General features: G+C 37.7%; 1 protein-coding gene across 1 annotated transcript in view; it reads left to right on the top strand.

Annotated features, from left to right (window-relative positions):
• The window catches only part of LOC150102843 (uncharacterized), an 836,492-nt gene that overhangs the window by 585,625 nt on the left and 234,796 nt on the right, over positions 1-16,071 (top strand). Inside the window, exon 18 of the mRNA XM_090397955.1 lies at positions 14,558-14,693. Coding sequence (XP_090254081.1) covers positions 14,558-14,693 — 136 coding nt within the window. The remainder of the gene's footprint in view (positions 1-14,557; positions 14,694-16,071) is intronic.

The raw sequence follows: 16,071 nt of genomic DNA, 5'->3' as shown, positions 1-16,071 counted from the left end.
TTGGCCGCCCACGCTTCCGCCTTCCTTGCACATCCATCTGCATGACCCTTCTTCCCACATATTCGTCCTCCCTCCTCATCACATGACCAAACCATCTCAACCTTGCCTCCTGTATTTTCGCTCCTAAGTTCGTAACTTTCACTGTTCCCCTGACATAGTCATTTCTCAGATGATCCTTTCTGGTCACACCGCACATCCACCTAAGCATTCTCATCTCTGCTACTTCCATCCTGCTAATGTTATTTTTCCTCATGGCCACAGTTTCTATAGCATATGTCATAGCTGGCCTCACTACTGTCCTATAAATTTTGCCTTTCAGATTGATCGGCATCCTCTTATCGCATAACACTCCAACCATCTCCCTCCAGTTCCTCCAACCTGCTTGTATCCTGCATCCCACTTCCTTCTCACCTCCTCCATCTTCTTCCACTGTCGAACCTAAGTATCTAAAGTCTCTCACCTTCCTGATGACATTTCCTTCCAGCTCCAGGTCTGTCTCCTGGCCACCGCCCACTGCGCAACACATATACTCTGTCCTACTTCTGCTCAGTCTCATACCTCTCTCTTCCAGTACTTTTCTCCATCTTTCCAGTTTAGTTTCCGCTTCTTCTCTTGAATCTACACACAGCAAGATGTCATCTGCATACAACATTGTCCAAGGTGCATCTTCTCTCACCTCCTCTGTTACCACCTCCATCACAATATTAAACAGAAACGGACTTAATGCTGACCCTTGATGCAAGCCAACTGTTACTTGAAAACTTTCTGTCTGTCCCAAACAGGTCCGAACACTTGTCTTCACATTTCTGTACATTTCCTGCACCAACCTGACATATTTCTCCGGCACCTTCTTATCCCTCAGACACCTCCAGACTTCTTGCCTTGGCACTCTATCGTATGCTTTCTCCATATCAATAAATACCAGATGCAGCTCCCTTTGTTTCTCTCGATATTTTTCCATCATCTGTCGTAACCCAAAGATAGCATCTGTTGTTGATCTACCAGGCATGAAGCCAAATTGTTCCTTTGCAATCTCCACCTCCTCCCTCAATCTACCATCAAGAACCCTTTCTAGGATCTTCATTGTGTGGGACATCAACTTTATTCCTCTGTAATTTTTACAGTCTTGTGCATCCCCTTTACCCTTGTAGATGGGAACAAGAGTACTCTCCCTCCATTCCTCGGGTATATTTTCCTGTTGGCAAACTTTCATGAACAGGTCGCACAGCAGGTCAATTCCCTCTTCCCCCAGTTCCTTCCATGCCTCCACTGGAATTCTGTCGGGGCCCACCACTTTTCCATTCCTCATCCTCTTCATGGCCTCCATCACTTCCATTCTACTGATGTTCTGCACCATCCCCCTCAGAAGGCTGCCCATCTCCTCTGTGAGTCCTTGCATTTTCCTCATTCAGAAGTCCCTCAAAGTATATTTTCCATCTGTTTCTTATGTCCACATCCCTCCATAATACTCTTCCTTCAGCATCTTTGATCTGCCTCACATGTAAGATGTCCTTAGCTGCTTTATTTCTACATTTCGCTAGTTGGTAAATTTTTCTCTGTCCTTCCTTTGTTTCTAATTGATCATACAGATCTTGATATGCCATGGCCTTCGCCTGTGCCACAACTCTCTTGGCTTCTTGCTTTCTCTCTTTGTACACCTCTCTGTCCTCTTCCACTCTTGACTCATCCCACTTCTGCTTTGCCTTCCTCTTAGCTGTCACTGCCACTTGTACATCATTATTCCACCAGTTGTTTTTCTTTCTATCAGCTCTAAAAGTTAGTCAAGCTGGAAACTTATGGAACTACCCTCATATAAGGCACTAGAAAAGAATAGAGATCTGGCAGTTGTCTAACTGTGTCATGCAGACAAGTGTATACAAGAGAACATGCAGATAGATTATTATATATATATATACATGAATACTAGGAGTATTAAATACAAAGGGGTAGCATTTCTTGCTTTAGTAGTGTGTTCAGACCTCAGATTATAGGCATTAGTGAGATCTGGCTATCAGAATCAGACAAACTAATGGGTATTGAGTGTAACGAGTACAGCATTCTCAGAAAGGATAGACAGGATAGGATAGGAGGTTGCATGATGCTAATGAAATCAGATGACATGATTCCAGTTAGTGTTGAGACCTCTGATTGTAGTACTAGTAACAGTATTTCACGTGGCAGTGAATTTCTAGCCACCTGGTGTGAAGAAATGCATCACAAAATGGAAAAGATGAACATGAAAAGAGTAATCATAATGGGGAGACTTTAATTATCCAAATATTGATTGGGTAGCAGTAGAATCTCATGAGAAAAATGAAAATGAATTTATTGAGCTCTTGTGGGACAACTACCTGAAGCAACATATGGCAGAAGGAACTTGAGGTCAAAGAGTGTTAAATTTGATTAGAGTGTCAGAGGACATTTCAGTTAAAGACATAACTATTCTGCGTCCGGTTGGTAACAGTGATTATGCGGTATGCACTTGGAAAGTGACTAAGTTTATGAATGTTCCATTCAGAAAAGGTTACATGCTGTGAACTACAAAGCAGGAAATTATGACCAACTGAGGGGTATACTGAGCTCAGTCGAATGGTATCGGTTGCTGGATGGGAAGAATATCGACAGTGCATTGGAAGCATTTAAAAAAATACTTTAATGATGCAAATCAAAATGTGTCCCAAGAATTCAAAGAATAAATAAGGTAGGAATCAAACGGGTGTGTGATCGATTTCTTTAAGCAAAAATTCGTAAGAGATGGATGATGTGAAAGGAATGCCATTTGCATAAGGATGATGATTGTTATGAAATTTATAAACAGCAGGCTAGAATTGTCACAAATGTTGTACAGAAAGCAAGGTCTGAGTATGAAAAGAAACTGGCTCTGTATGCTGCTAAAGACCAATAAAAATTCTATCAATATGCTGTAACTAAAATTAGGAATGAATATGAAATAATAAATCTTCTGAATGCTGATGGTGATAGGGTGACAGATGCAGAAGAAATTGTTCAATTAATGAATGCCCATTATGCTCCTGAAGAGTGGAAAAAAAGGAACAAACTCTTGCAGTGCTTTAGAATGCATCCATTACAGAGCTATTGTGCCAATGAGTAATGTTGACAAAGTGCTGATGAAAATACTTACAGAATGCCTGAAGGTTCATATGGAGGCACATCTTCTTGATGAGCAAGTTGGATTTCAAAAAGATCAAAGTACAGTGCAACAAATACTTGCACTAAAACCCAGGATTTGATTTTGATTTGGTCCCTAGGATTTGAAGGGGATAAATTAACTGTGGAAAGGGTAGAGAGGTGGATAACAAAGATGGTTTCAGGACTGTACAATGTTAGTTATGAGGATCAGCTGAGGGATCAAGACTTTTAAACTGTTGAGAAGCAGTTACAGGGTGGACACTGGGGAGTTCTTTGACTTGGTGGAACAGCAGGAAGAAGCAATGAGAAGGGGGCCATCCCTGGAAGTTACGGAAGGAAGCTGTAAGCAAAAAGGTGAGGAGTGGTTTCTTTGTGTGGAGGGTGGTTGAACTGTGGAATGCATTGCCTGATAGAGTGGTGAGAGCAAGAACAGTCAATGAGTTCAAGGAGTGGTATGATAAACTTTGTGTTTCCTAGGAAGGGCCTCCCACGATGAGTCTCTTGACTCCATGGAGGCCTGAATAATAATAATAATAATAAAAGTAATAGGTGTGACTGGAGATTGGTTTGCCACTAGTTCAAGGCACAAGACAAGGGGACCCAATATCACCAATCATATTCATCACACATCTGGGAAGAATACTAGATAAGATTAAAGAAGGTGGAGGCATTTCAATAAATGGCATAAGAATAAACTACCTTTGCTTTGCAGATGACATCGTCCTGATTGAAGAAGACATAGCAAAGCTGGAACAGACACTGCATACACTGTACGCTGAAGGAAAAAGATATGGGTTAAGTGTCAATTTTGAAAAAACTAAAACAATAATATTCAGACAACATGAGTTACTGAACCAAGTTACCATAGAAGACGTCATGAAAATTGTAGAAACAACTACCGTGTTAGAGTAAAACTTTAGTTTAATATAAACCAAAATAAACACTCGATGTTTCGACCTTCAAATTAAGGTCATCATCTGGACTATACACATATATACAAAGAAACAAGCTGCACTACAATCTACATGGTATGCTAAAGTTACTGATCAACCCTTACGACTATTGGCCTGACCTCTGGTGAAAAAAAAAGTTTTCTACGTGAAAATTTGAGTCCTATTATTAATATTTATCTATTAGGTTATAAAATTAAATTAAGCTGGAGAGCAATATGTTTACAAAAAGAGGAAAAAAATTAATAAATAAAAATAAAAGAGTACTTATATAAGTATGTATGTAAATTACAACTTGTAGGATAGTGACCAATAAAAGCTGAAAAATTGCTTTGAGTCCTAAAGTCAGGGTTTACTGGAAACTGCACTAGGTGGACTGAATGTGTGCGTCCAAATTTTGGCATTTTTATGCCACCATTACTGTTAAGATAAAGATGGTTAATCAAAATTTCACTGGCTTCTTTAAATTTCCGTTCATACCAGGTTTTTGTATGATGTAACGAGCAGGGCTTTTCCAGTCAATTTGGTACAGATTGTTAAGAGCGTGATCTGAGAGGCCTACTTCACCAAAATTTAACAATTTTGGTGAAGCTGGTTTTGGTTGTAATGATTGATCAGTAACTTTAGCATGCCATGTAGATTATAGTGCTGCTTGTTTCTTTATATGTATACTCCAGATGATGACGTTAATGTGAAGGTCTAAACATCAGGTGTTATTTTGGTTTATGTTAAACTAAAGTTTAAACTCTAACATAGTAGTTGTTTCCTTAATTTTTCATGATGTATTCTGATCACTGTGTAAGCATGAAGGAAAGAATTACCATAGAAGGATTTCAACTGGAAAATGTGGGACACTTCACATATTTTGGATGCCAGCCTGGTTGGCCGAGTGGTTATTGTATCCGCTCTCCAACCAAAAGATTGTGTGTTCGAATCTCATCTTGGGAAAGAATATTTGTTATTATCTGTGAAAATACTAGTGGTGGTGGGCAGCAGATGGCGTTGGTGTAGATGATGCAGTTCGCTGTAGTTTGTGGATTGAGTAGTAGAGGCTTAAGAGTTGTGGAGTGGGTGTCCTTCCTCGATGAGTTTTTGAACTGCTTGGAGGTGTCACGTAATAATAATAATAATGGCACATGGCGCATGACTTGGATCCAAAAAAGAGGTAAAAATTAGAATTGCCAGAGCAACAACTATCTTAAAAGCCATGGACAAAATATGGAAGAGCTAAGCTATAAAGATACATACTTAAGTGCATATTGTGGAAAACTGTATCTTCAGCATCATGCTCTGGGTACTCCTGAGAGAATCTGAAAGGAGGATATTAGCATTTGAGAGCAAGTGCTATAGAAAGATCTTGAGAATAAGCTGGATCCAGAAAGTGAACAATGAGAAAATATATAAATACAACCAAAAGAAAATGTGATCCAGAAAATAATCAAAAGGAAACTATGTCTATTTGGTCATATATATATAGAATGAATGACGAGAGGAAATTAAAATTGCTGCTGTTTGGGATGATTGAAGGAAAGAACAAAAGAGGAAGACCAAACAGAGAATGGTGTGACGATATTGTCAAATGGTGCAGAAACTCTGTACACAAACTGTGAGTCATCTTGCCCAAAATAGAATGCATTGGAAGAATCATGTCAAGATGGCATCAAAGACTTATGGACATCGAACCCGTTGTTGTTGTTGATTGATTGATCTGTCAACCTGGTGTTTGGCAATGAGTTCGCTGCTATATCTTCACTGAATGAATGAAGAAACTTAGGTGCATGAAGAGGTATTAGAACTCTTACACAAACTGAATAACAGTTTGGCAGTAAGGACTGATGGGATATCAATGAGTCTAAGGACTCCTTGGAGTTGCCCGTAATAATAATATTTTAAAACCCAAATCCATATTCTCCAATATGCAACAGTTTTTCATGCTGTATTCAGTCAAAAGCCAGCAAAATCCAAAAGCATCATAGTGTATCCTTTCCCCTTGTCTAGTTCAATGATAACATTATTACAGAATGCGAGCAAGCTGATAAAACACGACCTCCCCTCATAGTAAACCCATGCTCTTCACTGCAAAGTAGATATTCACTGTCAATCCATTTCTGAACGCAAGACCTAACCAATTTTTCCAAAATCATCGCCACCACTCCTGAGATACTAATTGGTTGATAGTCAGATATACAGGTCTTTGCACCACTCTTGTGCAATGGAATTACCATACATTGTTTCCATTCCTGCAGAATCTTCCTTGTTCTGAGACCCATATTAAACAGCCATGTCAAAGGAATAACAACCAGTTCAGCTGAACTGTGTGCTAAAAGATTGTTCAGCTGAACTGGTTATTCCTTTGACATGGCTGTTTAATATGAGTCTCAGAACGAGGAAGATTCTGCAGGAATGGAAAGAATGTATAGTAATTGCATTGCACAAGAGTGGTGCAAAGACTAGTGTATCTGACAATCAACCAATTAGTATCTCAGGAGTGATGGTGACAATTTTGGAAAAATTGGTTAGGTTTCGCGTTCAGAAATGGATTGACAGTGAATATCTACTTTGAAGTGAAATTTTACTAAGGAGGTCTAGTCGAATGTTATCATTGGACTAGACAAGGGGAAAGGATTTCACTATGATGCTTTTGGATTTTGCTAAGGCTTTTGACAATACAGCATGAAAGACTGTTGCATATTGGAGAATATGGCTTTGGGTTTTAAAATATTATTATTGTTATTACAGGCAACTCCAAGGAGTCCTTAGACTCATTGAGGGAGGCCCTAAACATCATGTCAAGAACTATTCAGCATTCACACGGTATCTATCATACTTTGCTTTGAACTCATTCACAGTCATGGCACCCACAACAGACTCTGGCAGCTTATTCCACTCATTCACCACTCTCCAAGTAAAAAACCTAGTTCTAACACCACCTGCTAATTACCTTCTTGCTCACTTTCCATGGATGGCCCCTAGTTCTCCCACCACCAGACCTGTTTTGAAAAATTTCCTCTGAATTAATCTTGTAACCACCCCCCCTCAGCAATTTGACTGTCTGAATCATATCACCAATTATCTGCTTATCAACCAATTTCTGTAACCCACAGATCTTCAACTTGTTTTCGTAAGGTTCGTTCCATAGACCAGCTATCATCTTGGTCACTCGCCTCTGAATCCTCTCTACCTCCTCCCCATCAAGAAGAAACCCTGGCACCCAGATCTGGGCATAGTAGTCAAGATTGGCTTTTATCAAGACTCGATAAAGAGGAACAATAACCTGCTTGTCTCTGCTCGTCAAAGTATTCTTCAGTAACCAAGCGATCTGATGAGCTGATTTAGCCACTTTTGCTATGTGCCCCCTAAACTTCAACTCCTTATCTACCAACGCCCCCAAAGCTCTGGCTTTGTCAGTTTCCTGGAGTACAGTTCCACCAATATGGTATACTGCTGCTAATTTTTTCATCCCAAAATGCATAGCCTTACACTTTGCTACATTAAATTCACATCCATTTTCCTTAGCCCAATCTGTCCAAATCATTCTGCAAAATTTTGACAAATCGACAAATAAATGAACAGTCCTCTCAGATCCTTTCCTATATCATTAATGAACAAATTAAATAGCAGTAGTCCAAGAACAAAACTCTTGGCACACCACTAGTCACAGGTCTTCTTTTGTACTCTACTCCTGAATAAACTACTCTCTGATATCTCTCCATCAACCACTTTCCTATCTGTCTCACCAACCCTATATCCATCCCCATGTGCTACAGTTTAGAATTCATTGCAGTTTAGAGTTCCCCATGTGCTACTGATTAGAATTCCATGTGGTATCATCAAAGCGCTTAGCAAGTGCGGCAGTATAATTGTAAACCCATTACCCTTATCCAGTTCAGCCGTTACTGTATTATAAAACATGAGCAAGTTACTGAGGCATGATCTACCCTTCACAAAACCATGCTGACCCCCATACAGTATCCCATTTCCATCTATCCATTCCTGTATTTCCTCTTGACTAATTTCTCCAAAACCTTGATGACTCCTGATATGCTGATCAGTCAGTAATTTGCAACAGCAGTCTTGGAGCCTCCTTTATGCAATGGAACTATTTTCCCCTCTTTCCACCCCCTCAGGACTAACCCAGAGCTCAGACTTAAATTAAGCATTATGGTCAAGGGCACTGACAATTCCTTTGCCACTTCACGTAAGACTCGAGCTGTTATACCATCCAATCCCACAGATGTATTGACATTAAGGTTCTGTAATATACTATTTACCTCCATTTCATTCACCTCAATTCGATATAAGCCATTAGTTCCCTCATTCTTGCAATATCACAGCCTGGATGATATACTCTTGCAAAGTGTTTGCTTAGTAATTCTACTATTTCGACTGATTCGGTTACCTCCCTACCATCGGCATTCCTTAAAATCATTATGCTGTATACATTTTTTTCTTTTACTTGTAGCATATCGAAAGAACTGTTTGGGATTCTCTTTACCTTGCATTGCTAATTTCTTTTCATAATCTTCTTTTGCTTTTCTTACCACACTTACCTTTCTGCCCTGTGCTTTCTACTGCTCATGTGCCTGCAGATCACCTTTCTCCTTAAATTCCCTCCGCAATTGTTTCTTTTTTTGCAGCTCAAGCGTAATGGTGTTATTCATCCATTTAACTCTTACTTGATTTACTCCCTGGACTCTGGGTATGTAGCCAACCATTACCTCCCTCAAATGCTCCTTTACCACTTGCTATGCACTCTCAACATCCAGCCCTTGCAGTTTTACATGCCATGCCACTTATCCAAGCAATCTCCTAAGCTTGTCATACTTACCAGCCCAGTAATTCTGTATGTACCCTGTCTTAATTGAAAATTCCATACATTTAATCACCTCTCAGGTCAAGTGACCGTATGATCACTCTCACCAATTGGTGGCAACATGGTCATATTCTTTATAGTCAAATTCTTAGATCGAGCACTCTTGAACCCCTCGTATATTCCATTACATACTGTCTCAGGTAGTTATCCTTTAGTAACAGCATAAAATCCATTTCTTTCCTCCCATGTGTCCTTTTCTCCTTCCAATCAATGTTACCATATTTGAAATTCCCCATAATAATTACCTGTCCTTCACTCATTGAGTCTATTTAACTATGCATACTATCTCCATCATCTATTCCCTTTCCTGGTCAATCGCAGCACCCAACTGTATATTTTGTTCTACTGGCCTCAATCTCACACCAGATAGCCTCATATGTGCTGTTTTCACTATCCTGCAATTCAACTTTTATTCTCTTTGGCTGCAGTTCATCAGCTATCATCAGTAACACTCTTCCCACCATTCTTTTCTCTCTGTGTTTTCTGAACACAATATACCCTTCACATTCTGTCCCGCTAGCTATATCATCTTCTGTTAGCCATGTCTCACTAATGACAATAGCCTGTGGCCAGAAGAGCCATCCAAGGCCAAAAATTCCTCCTCCTTGTTCCTAATACTCCTGGCATTAGTATACATAAAGTGCCAAAGCCCCCTATCTTCATGCCTTATACTAACTATCCCATTCTAGTTTGTTATCCTTTGTACTAACTCAGACATATTATATATTCTTACACTCAACTGCCTCACCGTTGTCTGCACATCCACTCAGTATTGGAATGGATAAGAGGATGACTGACTGACTGATATTAAAAAGTGGTATATTGCAGATGCGATTCTGCAAGATTTAAGGTAACTAGTGGTGTACCATTGGATGGATGGATTGATCGTTTCAAGACTCGTCACAATATTGTGTATGATCAAGTGTGTGGAGAAAGTAATAGTGTTGCTGGGGAAACTGTAAACCAGTGGTAACATGAACTAAAGACTATTATTCAGGACTTCCAACCGAAAAATATTTTCAATGTTGATGAAACTGGGCTCTTTTATAACATTCTGCCAAGTAAAACATTGTGTTTTAAAGGAGAGAAGCGTCGCGGTGGAAAACTCAGCAAGCAGAGGGTAACTGTTTTGCTAATGGTCAATGCTGATGGATCAGAAAAATTACCTCCACTGGTAATTGGTAAATTAAAAATGCTAAGGTGTTTAAAGAACGCGAAAAATTTGCCTACTAAGTATGATGCCAACAACACAGCATAGATGACCAGCAGCATCTTCACATCTACCTTGCACGCTCTGGATGCTAAAATGGGATCAAATCACCACAAAATACTACTACTGCTAGACAAATGTCCTGCACACATATCTGCAGCTCAGAAACATTAGATTAGTGTTCTTTCCCCCTAATTGTACAAGTGAGCTTCAGCCATTAGATCTGGACATCATCCATGCATTTAAATGGAAATATGCCAAGTAAAATGCCAAGTAAAACATTGTGTTTTAAAGGAGAGAAGCATCGCGGTGGAAAACTCAGCAAGCAGAGGGTAACTGTTTTGCTAATGGTCAATGCTGATGGATCAGAAAAATTACCTCCACTGGTAATTGGTAAATTAAAAATGCTAAGGTGTTTAAAGAACGCGAAAAATTTGCCTACTAAGTATGATGCCAACAACACAGCATGGATGACCAGCAGCATCTTCACATCTACCTTGCACGCTCTGGATGCTAAAATGGGATCAAATCACCACAAAATACTACTACTGCTAGACAAATGTCCTGCACACATATCTGCAGCTCAGAAACATTAGATTAGTGTTCTTTCCCCCTAATTGTACAAGTGAGCTTCAGCCATTAGATCTGGACATCATCCATGCATTTAAATGGAAATATAGAAAAATGCTTGTTGAAAAAGCTGTGTTTATGCATGATAATGGTATGGACCCAAAACAAATGACCATATTTGTTTATAAGAGTGCAGAACTTATAAGAGTGCAGAAAAAGCAAAAACAATCAACAATTAAAGATTTTTTTAAATAGATAAATGTGAGTAATTGTAAATTCATTTATTTTCAGTTATTAAATTTTGTAATCTAGTATGTAGACTCACATACTAGCAGTAAGTCATCTTTTAGCCCTTTTTTTAAATGTTTTTTACATTCCTGCTATTTACACTTGTTTCCATCAGTCCCCTGGAAAGTGTAAAAAAGGGGTTTTACTGTATTTACTGAAATAAACAGCCAAAAGGCTTCACTTCAGCGATGCAAAATTATATTAAGTGGATATTAAATCCAACATCATTTTAAAGCTGAATACAGAAACTATAAAAGTTTTATGCGAAAATTGACCAGAGAGCTTGTGGGAATACACTCGCCGCCACACTACTAGTTGCTCTAGTAGAACCTTATAGGTGACACGCACTCTCAAATCGCCCATATATTCGCCTCCTATTGGTCCATTTTGATAAGGTTTCGCTGGTCTGACAGCTGTTTGAAACTCGTTTGTTTTCATCAGAGACCAGGGCAACTCATAGTATGGTGGCGAGTGTATTCCCTCAAGCTCTCTGGTCAATTTTCGCACAAAACTTTTATAGTTTCTGTATTCGGCTTTGAAAGGATGTTGGATTTCATGTCCACTTAATTTATATGCTTATTATGTCTGCTTTGATATTTTGTCAGAAAGATCAGAAAATTACCCATTAACCTTCATAACTAATAAGTCCCTATGGTCCAAATGGTATACCTTCAGTGGTAGTTAGAACTTGTGCTACAGAAATAACACCTATCCTGTAACACTTTTTCATGCAGTCCTACTCATCTGGTATTTATCCTACAGCATGAATCTTTTTTTTTTCTTTTTTTTTTTTTTTCTTTGAGAAATTGTAGGAATTTAAATTCAGGGGATGTATTACAGAGGTGGTGAAGATAACCTAGAGGGTTTCCACAGTTGTTGAAATGAAGTCTTTGCAGTACCTACACTGGACCTCTCACAGTGAGTCTCACACCACGAATGAGCCATAAGAATAATTAATTTGGAATTTGCTTATGAATATTGTATGAACATGATAATACAGGATGTTCTTTTTTTCCTTATTATTATTGTTATTATTATTATATAATCAGTCAGCAGAAAGTACTACTTAAGCAAGAAAATAACCAAAGCCAAGCCAACAGATAGAATCATAGCTCAAATGGAACTATGATTCTATATGAACAGAAAATAGGGAAGTTCCCTATTTTCTGTTCATTCCCTACAGTGTCTTTTGACTCCTTAGGAATTGGAAAATTGAATTAAGTACTTAAATTATACATGTTTTTGGTCATAAAATGTTACAAAATATAAGACTTATTGTTAAATTAAACTGACCATAGATTTTTAATTTGTACTTATGTTCGTGCAATATTGCCTACCAGTTTCGCTAGTAACAGACTAGCTTTCTCAAAGTTTATTTTTCACTTGGTCATACTATAATAAATTTAATTTAATCCTTCATCCAAGTGTGTGCAAACAAATTTTGCACCTGAAAGTATCTTCAGGACTGGGGCAAAGTGGTACAACACCGGGCGACTCCTTGCAAAGGTGGAGCAAGCTGCCAACACTCCTATCTCAGTATCTCACACAATGAAAAACACATCTCCTTACGGATATGTATAATGTTATGGCCCTTCCCTTAATGCATAATATTATACATATCCGCAAGGAGATGGGTTTTGCATTGTGGGAGATACTGAGATAGGAGTGTTGGTAGCTTGCTCCACCTTTGCAAGGAGTTGCCCGGTGTTGTACCACTTTGCCTCAGTCCTGAAGATACTTTCAGGTGCAAACTTTGTTTGCACATACTTGGATAAAGGATTAAACTAAATTTATTATAGCTTTCTCAAGGCATGCACAATAGAAAAAAAACAGTAAATGCAAAAAAGTTTAAGAATACAAAAAAAAAAAAAAAATGTTAGTACCTGTTAGGTAGCTAAGGTAACACGTTCATGTGACATTTCTACTCAGTATCATGAACACGGTTACATGCAAATGCGTGATATGATTATTCGCGTACTGTAGTTCTGTTGAACTGAGGGAATTAATTAGATTTTTCCAAGTATCGTTCAGTATGGCCCCTTGATTTCCGTTTAGGTTGCTGCCTATATGTAGCACTACTGCTGTTCTTTAAATAATCGATGTCTGTAATCTTTATCTACATAGGGCATAGAGCTGTTATTCCAGTCTATAGTGTGGTTCGAAGTTGAAAAGTGATGTGCTAACCCGGAGGTGATCGTTCTGTTGTGATTTACATCGCCAACATGTTTTTTCTGTCTTATTTCCAGGCTTCTCAAAGTTTGTCCAATGTAGAAAAGACCGCAGGTGCATGGAATATTATACACACCTGGATATTTATAAAATGGAACACTGTCTTTAGGAGATCTTAGAACCTGTCTGATGCTAGTAGTTGGTTTAAATACAACCCTAATGTTATAATACAGGATTATAACTGGATGATATCTACATTACTCTTCAAACCATCATAGGTCACATAAACAGAGCATCATCCACATGTTGAGAAATCGAGCTAGAATCTTTATCTCCGACGATGAAGAAGTTCAAACAGAACTGTCTCAAATCGCTGTAACACTATCACAAAATGGTTATCCTTGAAACATCATCAACAAATTTCTATACAAAGATAACCAACAAGAAAGAACAGTCTCCCAGCAAATTTCAACAGCAGTCATCCCCTTTATGGGTTCAATTTTCACCAAAATTACGAGATTGTTAAAGGCCCATAACATTAGGGTTGTATTTAAACCAAGTACTAGCATCAGAGAGGTTCTAGGATCTCCTAATGACAGTGTTCCATTTTATAAATATCCAGATGTGTATAATATTCCATGCACCTGCGGTCTTTCCTACATTGGACAAACTTCGAGAAGCCTGGAAATAGACAGAAAGAACATGTTGGTGATGTAAATCACAACTGAATGATCACCTCCGGGTTAGCACATCACTTTTTAACTTTGAACCACACTATAGACTGGAATAACAACTCTATGCTCTACGTAGACAAAGATTACAGACATCGATTATTTAAAGAACAGCAGTAGTGCTACATACAGGCAGCAACCTAAACAGAAATCAAGGTGCCATACTGAACGATACTTGGAAAAATCTAATTAATTCCCCTCAGTTCAACAGAATTACAGTACGCAAATAATCATATCACGCGTTTGCATGTAATGCGTGTTCATGATACTGAGTGGAAATGTCACGCGAACATGTTACCTTAGCTACCTAACAGGTACTAACATGTTTTTTTTTTTTTTTTTGTATTCTTAAACCTTTATTGCATTTACCATTTTTTTCTACTGTGCAAACCTTGAGAAAGCTAGTCTGTTACTAGCGAAACCGGTAGGCAATATTGTACGAACATACGTACGAATTAAAAATCTATGGTCAGTTTAACAATAAGTCTTATATTTTGAATTAAGTACTAATATAAATGCTAATAGTTCATTTATTATTATTAAGGATTAAGTTTATTCAAAATGATGAATCAAAATTATCTAATTATTTCAGTTTAGTGACTCTTTTCCTTTCTAGAAAAATTGTTATCCATGATACAAGTCCAGCATTATTTCAGATATTTCTGGAATATTTATATGGAGGGCATGTGGATACTGGACAGTTAACCACAGAACATTTGGCAGATCTTATGCAACTTAGTGATCGATATGAGGTAAGAGTTCTGTGCAACTTAAGTAAAAAATCAGAGGTATCATTTATTATTGAATTAATCAATGCATTAGTGATGTTTAGGTTAGAGTAGTGCCCATCTGTCCCATTTTTCAATATCTGATTTCCAAGCTGAAATATCTTCATGTGACATCCGTAAAACAAACCACTGTTGTAGAAATAAAGAGTGTTGTTATATTCTGATAACTTCTAAGTCATATATGGATTTATTTCTATCATCAAAATGTCAGGCTTTTTCGTTTCTTTCCGATAGCTTTCCAACACTTTCATAATGTAAACATTCCTTTTGAGAATAATGAAAACCATTGTTGAATTTATATTTGACAATGCTCCTAATTCCAATAATTTAGTAGAAAGATGTTCTCTGTAGTGAATTTATTATGGAGCAAAGAAAAAAAGCAATTGGATATTGACACAGTAAAATCAGCGATAATTATAAAAATATATTCCAAAGGAATGAGGTGTGTGATGATTTTCACAAGTCTAATGCATAAAGGCAACAATATTAAAAAAAGATACATTTTTCTGAGAAGTATATAAGAGACCAACTGCGATTTAGCCACAACAAACAAAAATAATAATAATAATAAATTCTTGTACATCAAACAGTAAATTTTGAGAAGTATAGGTAAACCTTGTATAAAATGGTACTTATACAATGCGGTTTCGATATAATGCAGTCTACAATTTCTAGTAACCCTTTATTTTATTTATTTATTTTTCATATATTTTTCACCGCAGGACTTAAAAATCAAATTTTATCTTCGTTAAATTTGTGTCTGCCCGTATCGCGCAAGTAGTTATAAGTATCGAATTTAGTTTTATTGTATCACTGAATAAGGTGCTGTACAGAGGCTTTTGCAGTCTGTGTCATTCTCAACAAATAGTGCAATTACAGACAGATGAAATAAAAACAGCACCAACTAATAAATCATATGTCCTCCTCTCACAGAAACTATGCTATATTGACTTAAGCAAAACCATATGTTACACTGAAACACAGCATCTAACTAAAAACTATTGTCCAATTTTTCAATTATGAAATAAGTGTTTGTTTTGTTGCATTTGAAATTCTCGATGTTATTATGACAGATCACAAAGGCTAACTTAAAATAAAATTCTACCAAGAATTGAAACATGCCATATAATGAATTCGCCAAATTTAACGAATTCGTGTGAGTTCGCCTGCCACCTCAAACGCAAACAAGAAGCCATAAAATTCAACCAAGGGTTGAAACGTTTGTGTGAGTTGAGCCAGTCAGTAATGAGAAGTTCTGTCAGAATGATAAATGATACCCTGTTATGAATGTGTTAAAACTAATGGTGAATGTTGTTATGACAGTTTCAAATGTTATGGAATT

This window comes from Typopeltis vanoorti, chromosome 9 (genome assembly GCF_054136105.1).
Source record: "Typopeltis vanoorti isolate ZY-2024b chromosome 9, IOZ_Tvanoo_1.0, whole genome shotgun sequence".
In the NCBI taxonomy this organism is placed as follows: domain Eukaryota; kingdom Metazoa; phylum Arthropoda; class Arachnida; order Uropygi; family Thelyphonidae; genus Typopeltis; species Typopeltis vanoorti.
Note: the sequence above shows the minus strand (reverse complement) of the source record. Positions and strands in the feature narration are given on the sequence as shown.